Below are 15544 nucleotides of genomic sequence, written 5' to 3' on the forward strand. Positions count from 1 at the left end.
CCCTAGAGATTCAGATTCACAGAGTCTAGAGTGCAGCCTCAGAATTTGCATCACTCCCAGGTGATGCAAATAGTCCACCCAACTGTACTTGGAGTAGCACTGTTTTGGATTTCAGTTCTCACCCAAAGGCAAGAAATGCTCCCATCTTAAAGCTGGAGGGAAGAAGAGCAATAAGGAAATAATACATGAATAAAATATCTCAGTGAAACATTTCTAAATATTAACCTACTTCAGAGGTTTACCCCCCCGGGAGGGCCCCCCTTCTGACTGACAGAGCCTGGAGTGCTGACCTGTCCACTTGCTCCCTGACCACTGTGTCAAATGTGAAGCTAAGTTAATGTAAGATTTACTCGTTACTGGCAGAACCACCTCCATCTGTCCTGACATGGGCGGCAAGTAGTGTTATCTCTACAGAAAAATGAAGATGTTCGCAATTGTATATGCATCTGCCCATATACCTAATAAATCCACTGCTCCTCAGTGGGCTTTATTAGGGAACTGAAAAATTAGGGAGCTGAGGTCCGTGTGACTGAATAGGCAGCCAGGGTGGCCTGGCCTAGAGAGGCATTTCCCTCCCGAGTCTTCCACCTGGCCTGACCCTGCTCTCCAGATAGCAAGAGTTCGACTGTTGGCTCAGGCCTGGTCTGGAATATTACTGACCAGGCAAGAATTCCCCCACTAAATTACCAAAGGCCATAGAGAGCTTCAGCACAGTAGCTCTCAAAGTGTGGTCCTCGGACGAGCATCATCAGCCTCATGTGGGGAATCGTTAGAAACCCAAATACTTAGGTCCCACCCCAGAGCTACCGAAGCAGAAATTTGGGGGTTGGGGCCCAGTGATCCACATTTGAATATGCCTTCCAGGAGATTCTGATGCACAGTGAACATTTGAGAAACGCTCTTCCACTGAAAGAATTAGCCCGATTCTTAGTATGGTTTGGGAGGACTTGGTTTGGTGACACGGAGGGTTCCCCACTCTCTGGGCAGCCCCGACACACACCACGGGTGGAGAAGTTGATGAAGCATATAATCCAACTGTGAAGTCACCTGAAAATCCTCACTTGCCCTAGAGAGGATTTATTGCCAGGATAGTCTTATTGCTATGGTAACCCTGTACTCTGCCCAGCCCTTCCTCGGTGGATGGTAATAGTTGCATCACCTGGATACTAGGTAAACCCAGTATCTGGACTGTGCTTCCAGCTCTCTCCATAGCAAGCCTACTTATTGTCAACACAGGGACAGACTGGACTACCAGCACTGATTCCGCTGGTCTTGTTAGTGTGTTTCTTACAATCTTCAGCAATTTCTAACTTATCTGTTTTGGGGGGGGGAAAGCAAGTCAAATATATAGGATAGGGGGTTACTTCATATGGCAGAAAATAATTATGCCAGCCTCTGTTATTTCTTAAGGTGAGATAGCAAGTAAAAGTGGAGCCGATTCCTTTTTTTCCTTTTTGCGATATAACTCACATACCGTAAAATTCACCTCTTTCAAGTGTACAATTCAGTGGTTTTTAATTTAAAAAGTAAATGGTGCCACAAGAGAACTTTCTAGGGTGACAGAAATGCTCAATAAATTGTTTTGCATGATGGTTTGACGGGTGCAGATAGTAATTGTCGAAACTCTTCTAACTGAACAACTAAGACCTATTCGTTTCATTATATCTAAATTATACCTCAATTAAAAATAATTTTTAAAGTAAATAGGGCCACTTCAAAAAATTCTGAAACAAAATTTGAGCAACGTTCAGTGGCTGACTCAGTGAATTTGTCTCCAAAATAACAAGCAAATAATAGGTCACATTTGCCTTGTAATATGAATCCATTTCTAATATTTGTTAATAAGGATAATTCAGATAAGCAAAGACATTATAAAATAATGTCAGGTTAACTTGCCTGAGGCTACATAGCCGTAACAAACACCAAGGAACAGTATGAATTTCCCGATTACATGCAACTAAGGAAAAATCCACATACATTTCTTGATGTAAATACAAAAAAGTAGAGTTTAATTTTTTTAAATGGTATACCCTCTCTCCAAATAAGTAATATTTTATTAGAGATGTATTATAAGTCATGACAGGTGAATGAATGAGCAAGATTTATACAATCTAGGGTTTTTCTTAATTTTATTCTAATTTTTATTTTTAAAGCTGAGTAGTATGCACACTGGCAAATGATACAGTAAAACACGACCAAAACAAAAACAAAACAAAACAAAAATGCCTTAGCTTCTAGAGAGAAATTATATAATTACCGGAGGCAACTTCCTTAGCACGGGGAAGAGACATTATAAGAGACAATCGCTAGGAAACTAATACTATTCCTATCACAATCTTAGGTACATGCACTCAACTTCACCCTTTCTTATTTAAACCACATTTTACTTTTGAATGTGAAAGTATATGTAATGTACTTGTACGAATATAGTGCTTACTAAAATATGGACATTTGTTTCTAAGAATGTATTTTTATATTATATATCAGATATCTAAATATTTTTATTTTGTCTTTTCTGGATGTGAGATCATCTATGTGGGCATATACACAGGCGTTCTTATCTTTAGCTAGGTATCTATGTAGGTGAGTGTGAAGATAAGATGCATTTATCTATAGGTGTGTTTATGCTCTCACAAAAGTTTATAATTGAGGCGTTGTGAACCAAAAGTTAACCAATCACCAGAAGTAGGCATGTGGAAATTTCAAACAGGTGATGTTCTCTCTCATGAAAACAGAATATTTTAAACACACTGAGTGCCTTCTACTTTATAGTAATAATTATTTTCTAAAATAAAGAAATAAATAAATAAATAAAAAGAGAGAAAAGAGAACAGTTACTGAATAACTAGTACATGTTAAACATCAAATTAGGTACTTTATAACTGTTATCTCACATTGTCTTCACAACTCACCCAAGCAGGTACCAACTAACCCAATCTTATAGATGAGGAATCTGAGGCTTGGCCGATGCAACATAGGTAGTGAGAGCATAGGGGCAGAGCAGTCTGACTTCAGGGCCTGTAATTTCATTCTCTACCACAAAGTCTCAACTAAAATGTGGTAGAATTTCCCCTAGAAAATAAAAAATGATGATGAATGAGAATTTAATTAGACCTCACTCCAGTTTTTAATGATATGGAATATGATTTTTAACTTTTTTCATTCAGAAAGCTTACTTTAGATCTTATTATTGAGAGAGAATTACAGATGTTTGCTTAAGGCTCAAGGCCACAAAGTTGAAAGGACTCCAGGCTCTGGTTTAATTGCAAACCAGAACAGGAAAGACCACTCCTTCCTCTCTGGGTTCCATGACATGTCTGCCAATTCTCCTTCCCTCAGCGTTTCTCTCAGTCCCGTCAGGGTCCAGATCCTCTTCCTCTGCCCACATCCTTCATTATGACGTTCAGTCCCCATTCCACTTTAGATGCCCTCTGCCCTCTGTAGGCAATCTTAGCTACACCCTTGGCTTTACTACCCCTTAAACTGTCTCCAGTTCACACCTCTCTGCAGTTCTCCAGAAGTAATCCACCTAGATAGCTCACTGGGCTTTCCAATGTGACAATTCCAAAGCCTAACTCATTCTCTTCCTTTTCCACTCCTCCCTTTAACATTCCTTCCTCCCCACCCCCGTATTCTGTCTTGGCACCATCACCTACCCAACTACCCAGGTGAAAAATTGGGGAGTCATTTTGTACATCTCTCAGCTACCTCCAATAAGCTTTGAGGTCTTCTCATCACTCTCAAATGCATCCCATTCTTTTCTATTCCCTTCATCACTACCTTGGGTTATGGCCCCGCCACCTGTACCCTGGACTATTAACAGCAGCTGGTCTCTGGCCTCCAAAGTCCCTTCAAAGATCACCTCTAGTTGCTATAGCCAACACTCCCTTAAGTAAATTCTATTACCTCCTTCCCAAACTTAAAACCCTTTTCTGGTTCCTTTGTGCCTGCAGGATAACAGCATAATAAAAGTCCCGACACATTCCACCTATCCCACTTTACACTTCAATATTAAATTCCATTCTTAAACTACTTCGAGTTTCCAGAAGATGTGCTATTTTAGCCCTCTATGCCTTCATAAATACATGCCTCTACTTCAATTGCCTTGCTGACTTCTACTTATTAGTTTTTCAAGAAACGAGACCAATTAGTCTTTCAGGGATCCATCTTCTTTGAGAAGCTTTCCTTTATACCATTTGTCCATTTCTATCCTTGCTTTATTGTCATTATATTGCTTTGATTTGTTCATTGGTGTGTGTCCCTTTCCTATACCAGATCTTTTAGGCCAGCACAATGAATACCACATAGTGGATGTTCAGTAATTGTACGACTTCTTAAATATTTAAATTATATGAAAATGTTATTATTATATCTCGAATTTTAAAAGTTCAAAATCCACATCTAAGAGGATCTTTTCCAGATCGACCTCTGTAGAGAAAGCAGTTCAGCTACAATGTCCATTCTCTTTGGCATAAAAGGTTTATGTCTGTAACTTATTTTCAAAGACTTCGTTTAAAAAGAGCATAATATACAGAGAGATACAGCAAATGTGGCACAATGTTCATTGATAAAAAAAAAAAATGTGAGTATTCTTCGTACTAACTTTTCAACTTCTCTGCCTATTTGAAAATTTTCAAAATAAAACATTTGAGGAAAATGCTAAGAACACAAACAAAAATAAATTGCTCTTGGCCAAACCTGCTGCATAGTATCTTCCATTGCCATGTTCACCCCTTACAGCCACTGCATTTCAATCAGGTTTGTGTTTTAAAGTTGAAAGGCATAGTCATCCCTCACTTGGTCTCCTAGTTAGCCAACCATCACAACTCTTCATTTTTATTTGCCTAAATGGTATTATATTGCATTTTATAAACTTAAGCAAATAAAGTCATGCTTCCTAAATGGTACATGTAATTCCTTGAGATGGCCCATCGGAGATTTTCATCTGGGAACACTTGAGGTGACAAGGAAGCAACAAAGATTGGTGGAAGTAGTCTTTCTTTAATCCTTCCCGAATTGCCAAGTCTCTAGCAAGAGCTAATTTTTATTGCGGTGAAGGTAAAAAGAATTTAGCCCTTCTCTTAAATTTCTATTATATTCAGACAGAAATGAAGAAAAAAGCATTTATCACCTTGATTTAAAAGAGTTAACAAACCTAGGTGTGTACCCAAGAGAACTGAAAAGGTATGGCTACCCAAAAGCTTGTAGAGGGAAAAAAATGGCATAGATGATAGAGGTTCTGTTCACCCCTCCAGCGACCAAATCAAAGTTGTGATGGAAACAAGAAGCAGCAGCAAGGAAAAATCGCCTGGGATCTAGATGAACAGGGAGAAATCCAAGAAAGTACCCTTCAGTGGCAGAAGGTAGGATGGGGTGAGGACGCGGGGCTGCCCCGTCTTGAGAGGCTGAGCGAAACGGAGGCTGCAGCAGTGGTTGCGGCTAAAGTCTCTTAAAGGAGCTGCGTCCGCAAGCGGATTTTCACGGTGACAGACCTGCTCACTCTAAGCACCAGTGCCGATTCACCTGCTTGCAGGGAGGACCAGAGACTTACAAGGAGACATTGTCAGAGTGAGAGCCAAGGCGAGAATCACTCTGTACAGAAGTGCTGGTGGTATCTATTGTTCGTTGTTGAGCCCTCCCCGCTACCAGTGCACCGGACACAGTGCTGCCATAGTCATGATATCATCAAACTGGGTAACAGAAGTCTTTCCACCCAGAGGATTCCCTGAAACCCCACTTCCCCCAACTCACGGCCGCACCCAAGCCACATCCGGGTGTATCCTCAGTGAGTCAGGTGCTCCTTGCTGAGCAGCACCTAGACTCACACTGGAGGAAGCTGGCCTTGGTTTCTAGTGTGGCCTTTTGAGGTAACTATAAGCACAGCATCTGTGGATTGCTTGCTGAAGCTTAACAAGTAGCCCCAGGGGGGTAGAGACTTGGGCTAAATTTGGCCTGCAGCTGAACCCTTCTCAGGACTGTGCCACTGGTCACCTACTTCACAAACCCACACTCATAAGACCAGGAGACTTAGGAGCTTTGCTTAGTACATAAAAACAGACATGAAAAGGCAGCCACAATGGGAAGACAAAGAAGCAGAAGCCATATGAGAGAAGAGAATAGAGAGCCAGATATAATGGAGTCTAGTAATCTAACAGATGCAGAGTTCAAAACACAGGTTATAAAGATGCTCGATGAACTTTTGAGAAGTGTAGATAAATTCAGTAAGAACTTCAAAAAAGAGATAAAAAACGTAAACATGGAAATTATAAAAAGGAACCAGTCTGAAATAAAGAACACATTATCTGAGATAAGAAATATATTAAATGGAATAAACAAAGGAATAAACAAAGTGAATAAAGAAGAGGATCAAATGCCCTATCTAGAGGATGGGAAAGCCAAGGACACACAATCAGAATGGCAAGAGATAAGATGCCAAGACTATAAAAATAATTTAGGGAGCATATGGGACACTATTAAGGGTCCAAATATCCATCTGATCGGTGTAATTGAAGAAAATCAAGATGTTGAACAGCCGTTTGAAGAAATAATGATGGAAAACTTCCCTAACCTGGTGAAGGAAATAGACATAAGACCTCAGGAAGCTCAGAGAATTCCAAAAATCAGGGATCCAAAGAGGCCCACACCAACACATATCATAATTAAAATGCCAAAGATTAAATACAAAGAAAGAATATTAAAAGCAGCAAGAGAAAAACAAATAATTACATATAAGGGGACACCCATACGACTGGCAGATGATTTCTCAAAAGAAACTATGCAGGACAGAAGGGCTTGGTAAAATATATTCGACAGGATGAAGACCCAGGATCTACAACCAAGAATAATTTATCCAGCAAAACTATCATTTAGAATTGAAGGACAGATAAAGAGCTTCCCAGACAAAAATAAGCTAAAGGAATTTATCACCACCAAGCTAGTATTACAGGTAATGTTGGAGAGACTTCTTTACGAAGAAGAAAAAAATGTATCAAAAACAGGAATAAAGAATGGTAACAACTACATTCCTATCAATAAGTACCTCAAATGGAAAAAAATTAAGTGCTCCAACCAAAAGATAGAGTGGATGAATGGAAAGGAAAACAAGACCCCTACATGTTGCCTATAAGAGACTCACTTCAGATTAAAAGACACATAGAGACTAGAAGGGGATGGAAAAAGATATTGCTTTGATGGACCTAGAAGGTATTTAAGTCAGATAGAGAAAGATAAACACTATATAATTTCACTTATATGTGGAATCTAAGGAATAAAAAGAACAAACTAATCGAAAACAGACTCACAAATATAGTGGACAATTTGGTGATGGACAGAGGAGAGAAAGGTTTGGGGGCTGGGGGATGGGGTGAAGGGTTAAAAAAGTACAAATTAGTAGCTGATGGATGGTCATGGGGATGGGGAGCACGGCATAAGGATTGCAATAAGCATTAACACGCTGGCTAGGTGGAGGGTCAGGGGAAGGAAGGAGCAATTGGGGGGTCGGTTTTATGAACTGTATAGATGTCTAACCAATGTACTGTATACTTAAAACTAATTAAATTAAAAAAATACCTTGAACATGGCTGTTTACAGAATTATGCATAACAGCCAAAAAGTGCAAACAACCCAAATGTCCATCAACTGATGGATAAACAAAATATGGTATCTCTATACAATGAAATTAGTCATAAAAAAGAATTAAATACTGAAACATGGTATAATATGGATGAATCTTGAAAACATTATGCTAAGAGAGCCAGACTCAAAGGCCACAGAATGTATAATTCCATTAAATGAAATGTCCAGAACAGGCAAATCCATAGAGACAAAGTTTATTAGTATTTGCCGGGGGCTAGAGGGAGACGGGTCAGGAATGGGGAATAACTGCTAATGGGTACAAGGTTCTTTTGGGGAGTGATGAAAATGTTCTGGAATTAGATGGTGGAGATGGTTGTAAAACCAATGAATCGTGCACTTTAAATGGATGGATACTATGATATGTGAATTATAGCTCATTTAAAAAAAAAAAGTTAATGGAAACCAATTTTTTAGAACAGTTAAAGGGGAACCCAGGGGCATGCTGGGTTTGACTGCACCTTTGGTCTCTAAGTTACCATTGGCTAGAGTGAAGAGGGGTCCCAGACCCTGTAGGGTGCTCTCCATCCTCCCCTCCACAACCCTCACAGGAGCACTATTGTTAGCCTTGGCATGGGCAGGGCCAGCCTCAGCATGCCCCACACTCCTGTTCACCACCAGATTTTCCGCACTTCCTCCAAAACCAGTCTTCCTGTAAGCCTCATACCCCATCTCTTTTTCACTGTCCTCATTGTACTTACCATCTTTTATTCATCTCCCTCCAGAATTTGGTTTAGTTCATTGCTTTATCTCACCTGAACCTCAACAGTACCTAGCTAACAATAGGTGCTCAATAAATTTCTGGTGAATGAATAAACTTGAAAGAAAAGTTTATACAGAACTTTGTACTGGATATTAATTAAAATATGAAGCTCTATGCTCTAAAATGTTTTTCTCTCATAAAAAGACTTTCCCTCTATTAAGATATGTATCTAATCTTTAAGAAATTTGAAACAAATGTTATTTTATTATAGATAATCTAACTTATAAATGTGTATACACATTAAGAAAAACATTCAAGGCATCACAAACATAAAATTTTCAATATGCAAAACTCAAATTACAATAAGAAACCTATTTTTGGACTATGTGGTTATTACCACACTACCTTTATAATTCCTATTCAGAGTCCAAAAATGTAGGCAAGCTCTAAAAATGTAGCAGAAGCATTTCTGCACACTGGTATCCATAGTCTAGTTTGTGCAGAAGTGTTTCCACTAGATTCATAGAGCACTCTTTGGAAGAAAGAGGTGAGGACTGCTCATCTGGACGCCCTTCGCGCCTTCTGCAACTCTTCAATGGGCTTCCATTGCTGGTTGATTGTTATAAGCTTAAACAAAAAAGCAAAATAACAGTGTTATATTAGGATCTGTCCTTCCTCCTTACACCCCCTTTTGGGATTTGTCTATACTCTTTACAAAAAGCATCGCCATATGTAACATTTGTAATCTTCCCATCCCTAAAACATGAAAAAACAATAATGTGCTGACTTCTACCATTCTGTCCCTCTTAAAAACCCTCATGTCCCTGTGTGTTACAGATCAGAGAGAAAGGTCTTATATATTTGCCCCGTTTTCACTTAACAGGATCTAGATTTTTTAATTTCCCATGGTTTTACATGAACTATAAGTTCAAAAAGTGAGTCTGCTCCCTGTGAGTGGTTGTATAATGCTCTTAGCACAGGGTGTGGCGTATAGTAGGCTCTTAACAAAGTTTCCTCATTGTAATTGTTCAATAAAGGTACAAATGATCTAAGTTATAAAGGAAAAGGGACAGAGCTGCAGACAGTCCTTAACTCCCAAAGAGCTCACATTCAGAGATTCTCATTTATCTTCAGAAGTTTTCTATTACCCTAGGACCTAGGACATGCAAGTAGTTTTTTAAAATCCTAAATGAATATGGATAGACCTTGAGATAATCATGCTAAGCAAAATAAGCCAGACAGAAAAAGTTGAAAACCACATGTTATCACTTATATGTGGGATATAAACCTAAAAGCAACAAATGAACAGGACAAACAAACAGAGACTCATGGACATGGACAATAGGCTAGTGGTTACTAGAGGGGACGGGGAGAGGGGAGGGGGAAGGTAGATGGGATAAAGGGGGTTAAATATGTGGTGACAGAAAGAAATCTAACTATGGGAGGTGAACACACTGTGTAAATATAAATGCCTTACTGTTAAAGTGTACAGCTGAAACTTATTGGATTTCGTTAACCAATGTCACCATAAAAAAATGAAAAAAAAAATTTAAGAAAAAAATATAAGAAATAAAAATAAAATAAAAGATCCTAAATGTCCTCACTAGGTCAAACTGTGTTATTTGAAAGTTTTGTTTAAAAAATAACAAAAAGCTTCCCTGACAGACTTAAGCAGTATTCATTCCAGACTAAATGTTTCTTACCTTCAAAACATTTAAAATGTAAAAAACCTTTGCAATAGAGTGAATATTAGCTACTTTTGCTTAAAGAGAATGGCACTCTTGTTTTCAAGAACTCTTGTTATTTATCACAATAGACCTTATATTAACTTTAGATAAGTAATGGATAAAATTAGATAACATATGACAATAATAACAAAAGTTAGTATTTGAGTATGAACCATGGGCTAGACACTGTGTTAAAGGACTCTGTATTTTATCTTCTTTTATTCTCTTAACCCTGAGGTAGAGCCCTATTACTGTGCCCATTTTACAGATTCTGAGAGCCTCAGAGAGGTCAAGTTGTCTAAAATCAACTTTGAATAATGGAGCAAGGATTTGAACTAGATCTCTACAACTCTATAGCATTCTCTTTAACACTACACGAAGCGGCACCTTAAAAGTGAAAGGCATTCAATTTATTTTACTGACAATGATGCTAAGGCTTGGGCTAAATGTAAATCACTTTTTAACTCAGCAATACCTTTCGAGGTACATTAGGATCCACACTTTCCCAAGGTTCTGGATTTCTTTTTCGATCAATGCTAAAAATAAAAGAAAGCCGATTAAACATTAAAATACGTTCATTTAAACCAACTCTGATATTGGGTCTATAAACATGCTAGGGACAGACCCAGACTGCATGCTAAGGCATTCATTTGTTAGTTAACTGAAATTGATGGAAGATTCTTTAAAAGAGCTTCACAGTTTGGCTCAAACATTAGGGATCAATTCCTTTGTAGGGTAGGAGGTCTGTATTCCCTTTATTGGGCTATCCTGGAGAATGTTTTCATAAGCTGAATAGCAATGGAGGTAGAAGTGCCGGGCTAAGAGCAAACAAATATGTTCTTGCCCTAATTTCTGGGACCAGCAGAAGGGCTGGGTTTTAACTCTATAGATGGTGAACTGCAGAGCTCTAGGCCCCTCTATGAGAGCCTAGCATTATTACTCTATACCAGGCAAGTTCATTCAATTTCAAGTTTCTCTCTTCCTCATATTCCAGGATACACAGTATTTTACCTTCTTATATCCAGAGCTGAGATTAGGTTCACTGCAGACAACTGAATCCATAAACTCTACCACATTAGGAAAGATCTTTCTAATATATTGCAATTTTAAAATTTCATTAAAATTTTTGATTTATTTGATGATCTGTATCCCAAAGACCATGTAAGAACTTTACATTTCAAAACTTAAGTTTAAAAAAATCAAATTTAACTTCGCTGCAGGAGAAGGGGGGGAGGGCAATGGGTCTAAAGATATTTAGATACAAGAAATGAACTAATTTTATTAATATCATAATTTAATAGTCTGCTGATATTAGTATGCTTTCTAGCCCTGACTCCAAGTTCACAAGTTAACGTTCTTCCTGGGATAAAAGCTAGGAAACTGATATCTCCCATTTCATAAGCTGAAGGTCACCCTAACACTGCTTAAAAACGTTTTTATAAATGGTGCCTACTTACATCACATCGGTTTTTTTAAGGGAATATAGAGCAAAAGACGACGCTCCACACGCTGCCGCCGTCATGATCACCGCCAAAGGAATAAGCTAGTAGAGAACAGGTTGAGGGTAAATACTCCTACGTTTCAACGTAAAACGTGTCAAATACAACAATAGCTATGTATTTTGTACTTTCTTCAAAATCTTCAAATTTTTAAAGATCTGTTTATCTTTAAAAATTAATATTTTTAGGCAAGATGTTCAATTGCTTTAAAAACTTACTTCCTTCTTTTTCATCAGGAGTTGGAATAAGTTCATGATGACCTCAGCCAAAGCTAGAATAAAAACTCCAAGATACTGATCGAAACTTCAGCCACTAGGCTCCAACCTAGTGGGCGCCAGAAGGGCCAACGTACTCTGTCCGAAAGGTCCCTGAGGCCGGCTCGGCAGCGCCTTCGCCCAAGGGCGGCTCACCTGGGGAGCGGAACGACGCGGGCAGACGATGCTAACGCCCAACACCAAACAGAAGCCGAGCCTCTGCTCCTTATATACCGATCACAACCGCTCCGGAAGGGCCGGGCCAGGGTGTTCAGGTCACGCGGCCGGGGCGGGGGTCTTGCGCGACCTGACTTGCTTACCCAGCTCGGCGCCCGGGCGCCCCCTGCAGGACGCGGTGCCCGCAGACGCTACGCCGCCAAACGCGGGTGCCGGCGCCTCGTGCCACTCGCGGCGGTTCTTACCTCGAGGCTGGGTATTGGTACTCCGGATGGCTCCCAGCCACTCCTGGAGCCTGCGAGGAGGTGGAACTGAGAACAAGGGGAGCCCTGATGGCCACGGCCTGGGTGAAAACCAATACTTCTAAAAGGGAGTCCGAAAAAGGAGCTGCAGAGCTGGGGGTCCCCCACCCCAGAGGCTCTCGAGTGCAGGCAGGTGAATTAGAAATAATCCAATCCCATTAAAAACTACAAAAAAAAAAGTGATGTACAGTTTTTATGAAGATAATTACATATGAAGATCATTAAAATTAAATAGTAAAGTGTCTTTCAAAATAACTCCCATGGTGTCCTGATTTTTTTTTCCCCCATTAAAATAGTCAGGAGATGAGAGAGAACAATAAAGAAAATAATCAGCTGTTAAGGTTTCCAGAATAAGGTCCATCTCTGAGATGACCCAGTCGGCGGGCTCCGTCTTGAGGTCCCCTTTAACTCATCCCTAAGCTAGCAGCCTCACCTTGCACAGAGCATGCCAGTGGCTGCAAAACCAGATCATGCTAACGATAATTCTATTAAACCAGGGGCTGTGTGCCAGACACTGTGCCGGAACCTTCTCGACATGTTATTTGGGCTCAGAAGTGCTCAAGTCACATAGCCAGTAAGTGGCAGAGTTACTATCAGGGTTACCCAGGTCTGCCTGGCACTCAACACTACTGTTCTTTATGCACCCGGCTCTCAGCTACTGCACTTAAGCCAAGCACGCAAGCTCAGTTATTTAAAAACAGTTATTTTAAAACAATTATTTTAAAACTTTTTCAAGTTCAAACTGAGTTAACGTTAAAATGGAAACATCCTGTCTCCAGAAAGAGTCAGACACAGCTATTTCAACCCCATTTTAGTTCTAGACATGGGCATTGCATTCAAAGGGACCTGAGTTCAGAGCCCAGCCCTGACATATTTTATTAGCTGACCGACTCCAAGGAAACTACTTAACCTTTATGGATCTCAGTTTGTATATCTGTAAACTGGGGACAAACCTAACTCAGGAGGGAGTTGGAAAAAAATGTTAGAATGTATGTAAAGTACGTGGCATTCTGCCTTGCCTATAGTAAGCATTCAATAAAATAGTAATTATTATTTGCAAAGATTTGTTTTATATAAGGCAGATCATAAATGTAGCTTCTCACCACTTATTCTGACAAGGGTTCTTACAATGTAACCCCAGAGCTCTAACTGGAGACATTTGCCAATTGGTTAGAATAACATCAGATACTTCCAATAAAATTCAACATTAATTCTCCCTAGTTTATATTGAACAGAATCAAAGAAGCCTTTTAATGCTCCTCCAGCAGGATTTCTAAAGCTATTTTTGTCAGAAAGTTCTTTAAAAAGCTTCATTTTGTTAATTAAAGATAAGTTTTTCTAGGAAGGAGGAGAGGAAGGAAGAACTCTTACAGTAATGTATCATGGCCCACAAATTAAAATTAAAATGTATAGCCCTTGCCTAGTAATGTCTTAAACTCAGAACACGGCTTTGCTGATATCATTTCTTTTCAAAATGCAGTATTATTTTGTAGTAGTCGGCATTATTCTGAGAATGGGGTCATGGTAAATTAAAAAGATTAATAAACACAAGTCTCTTACTTCAAGGTTCTTACAATTTAGTGCATAAACAATTTTAACCCTACTTTCTGGTGCCAAAGAAAGACGATTAACCCTGACTAAGGGGTCTAAGAAAACTTACTAAAGGTGAGGGTAGTTATTTGAACAAATAGACAAACCAACTGTAAAAGACAATTGAGGGGCAATTAAGGAAACTTAAATACAGACCACAAAATGATGTTTAAAAAGTTTTGTTGATTTTGTTAGGTGTGATAAAAGTATTATATTTTTTTAAAAAACTTTAAAGAAATTGGATATGGAAATAGTTAAGGAAGAAATACTACGTCTAGGATTTACTTTAAAACACTTCAATTAAAAAAACAAATGAAGCAAATTTAGCAAAATACTAATTATTCAATCTAGATATTAGGTATGTGGGAGCTTCTTATTCTATGTATGTTTGAAAATGTTCAGAAAACATTCTAAAAATTTACATATTGTATATAGTTACAGATATAATGTTCCCATATAACCTTTAAGATCTGCTTATTTTCTATCACAGTAATGAGACTTAGACCCAGAAAGTCCCTTTCCCTTCTTTTGGTTAATGCCCAGGTTCACTGAACTTGTGGAGATGCAAGGTCAGTATGTAGTTTGGTCTTTACAGGATGACTAGCAGGCACAGCTCCCCCCTTTCAAACCCTGGCAGCCCCCAAACAGACCCATTCAGGACACTTCACCTCCTTTGGATGCTCCGAAGCCCATAATCCTTTGGGGGAGCTTCTCGTCCCTACCCCAATTGTCAGAAAGTTCTAGAACTTTCTCTAGCTGCTGCAACCCAGGATTGCAGGAATATGGTGCCATGACTGCAAGGTTCTCACTCCAGGAGTTTAAACTTAGATTTTAATCAACCCAGCTCAGGTTTTATAAGAAAAATATTCTTTTATTAAATAGCTTTTGTTTAAGTTCTTCCTGCCCATCCTGTGGTGGCTGCCTATTTACCAGGTTTAGCAAATACTAGATTTGCTAAATTTTGGCAGGTATTGGGGAGGTGTACCACTATATTGTTTAAGGCTGTTAATATGGCTCAGAAAGTTCAAGTTCAATGTACAGGAAAAGCTATTCATACTTCCCAGGGGCTTAGAAGCTGAAGTATTTTAATTTTCTCACAGTTAAGAACAGCTTTTGGAAGATGCCCAAAGCCATCTTCAAATCGCATTTAAACTGAGTCAAAACAACAGATTGGTAGTTATCAGGGGAAGTGTGTGAGGAGAAGAGGGTGAAGGGGGTCAAATATATGCTGATGGAAGGAAATTATAGACTTCGAGTGGTGAGCAAACAATAGTGTATACAGATGTTTTATTAGAAAGTTGTACACCTAAAATTTGTTATTAACCAATGTTACCCCAACACATTTAATTTTTTCCCCCCTTTAATTCCTCACCCCTCATATCCACCCCAGACCTACGGATGTTGCCGTTTCCTCTTAAGAACTGGATCTCTGAAGGCAGGGCATCTCCTCCCACATGCTCATGGCATGCACCCAGGGCCTGGCACACCTGGGGCCTGGCAACCCCAGCGCACTCGGAGGGTCTGGCGCACCCGGGGTATGGTCCATGGCTCCACCTGGGGCATGAACCCAGGACCTTCTGCGTGTAAAGCAGACGTGCTAACCACTACACTATGGAGCCACCCCTAACCAACTTAAATTTTTTTTAAAAAAACCTAAGTC

The 15544-nt window shown here is 39.4% G+C and overlaps 1 protein-coding gene and 1 non-coding gene across 2 annotated transcripts; both read right to left on the reverse strand.

The window, feature by feature from the left end:
• Nucleotides 1-7813: 7813 nt before the first annotated feature.
• COXFA4L3 (cytochrome c oxidase associated subunit FA4L3) lies at nucleotides 7814-12127 on the reverse strand. Its single transcript, XM_039888238.1, has 4 exons — nucleotides 11780-12127; nucleotides 11520-11605; nucleotides 10538-10598; nucleotides 7814-8962 (listed from the first exon to the last, which is right to left on the reverse strand). Exons 1-4 carry the CDS (start codon nucleotides 11813-11815, stop codon nucleotides 8894-8896), a joined length of 252 nt encoding a protein of 83 aa, XP_039744172.1. The 5' UTR covers nucleotides 11816-12127; the 3' UTR covers nucleotides 7814-8893.
• A 3302-nt stretch (nucleotides 12128-15429) lies between these two features.
• Nucleotides 15430-15503, reverse strand: TRNAV-UAC (transfer RNA valine (anticodon UAC)). Its single transcript has one exon. It is a non-coding gene; the product is annotated as a tRNA-Val (tRNA).
• Nucleotides 15504-15544: the final 41 nt, after the last annotated feature.

This window comes from Pteropus medius, unplaced genomic scaffold (assembly GCF_902729225.1).
Source record: "Pteropus medius unplaced genomic scaffold, Ma_sr-lr_union100, whole genome shotgun sequence".
NCBI lineage: Eukaryota > Metazoa > Chordata > Mammalia > Chiroptera > Pteropodidae > Pteropus > Pteropus medius.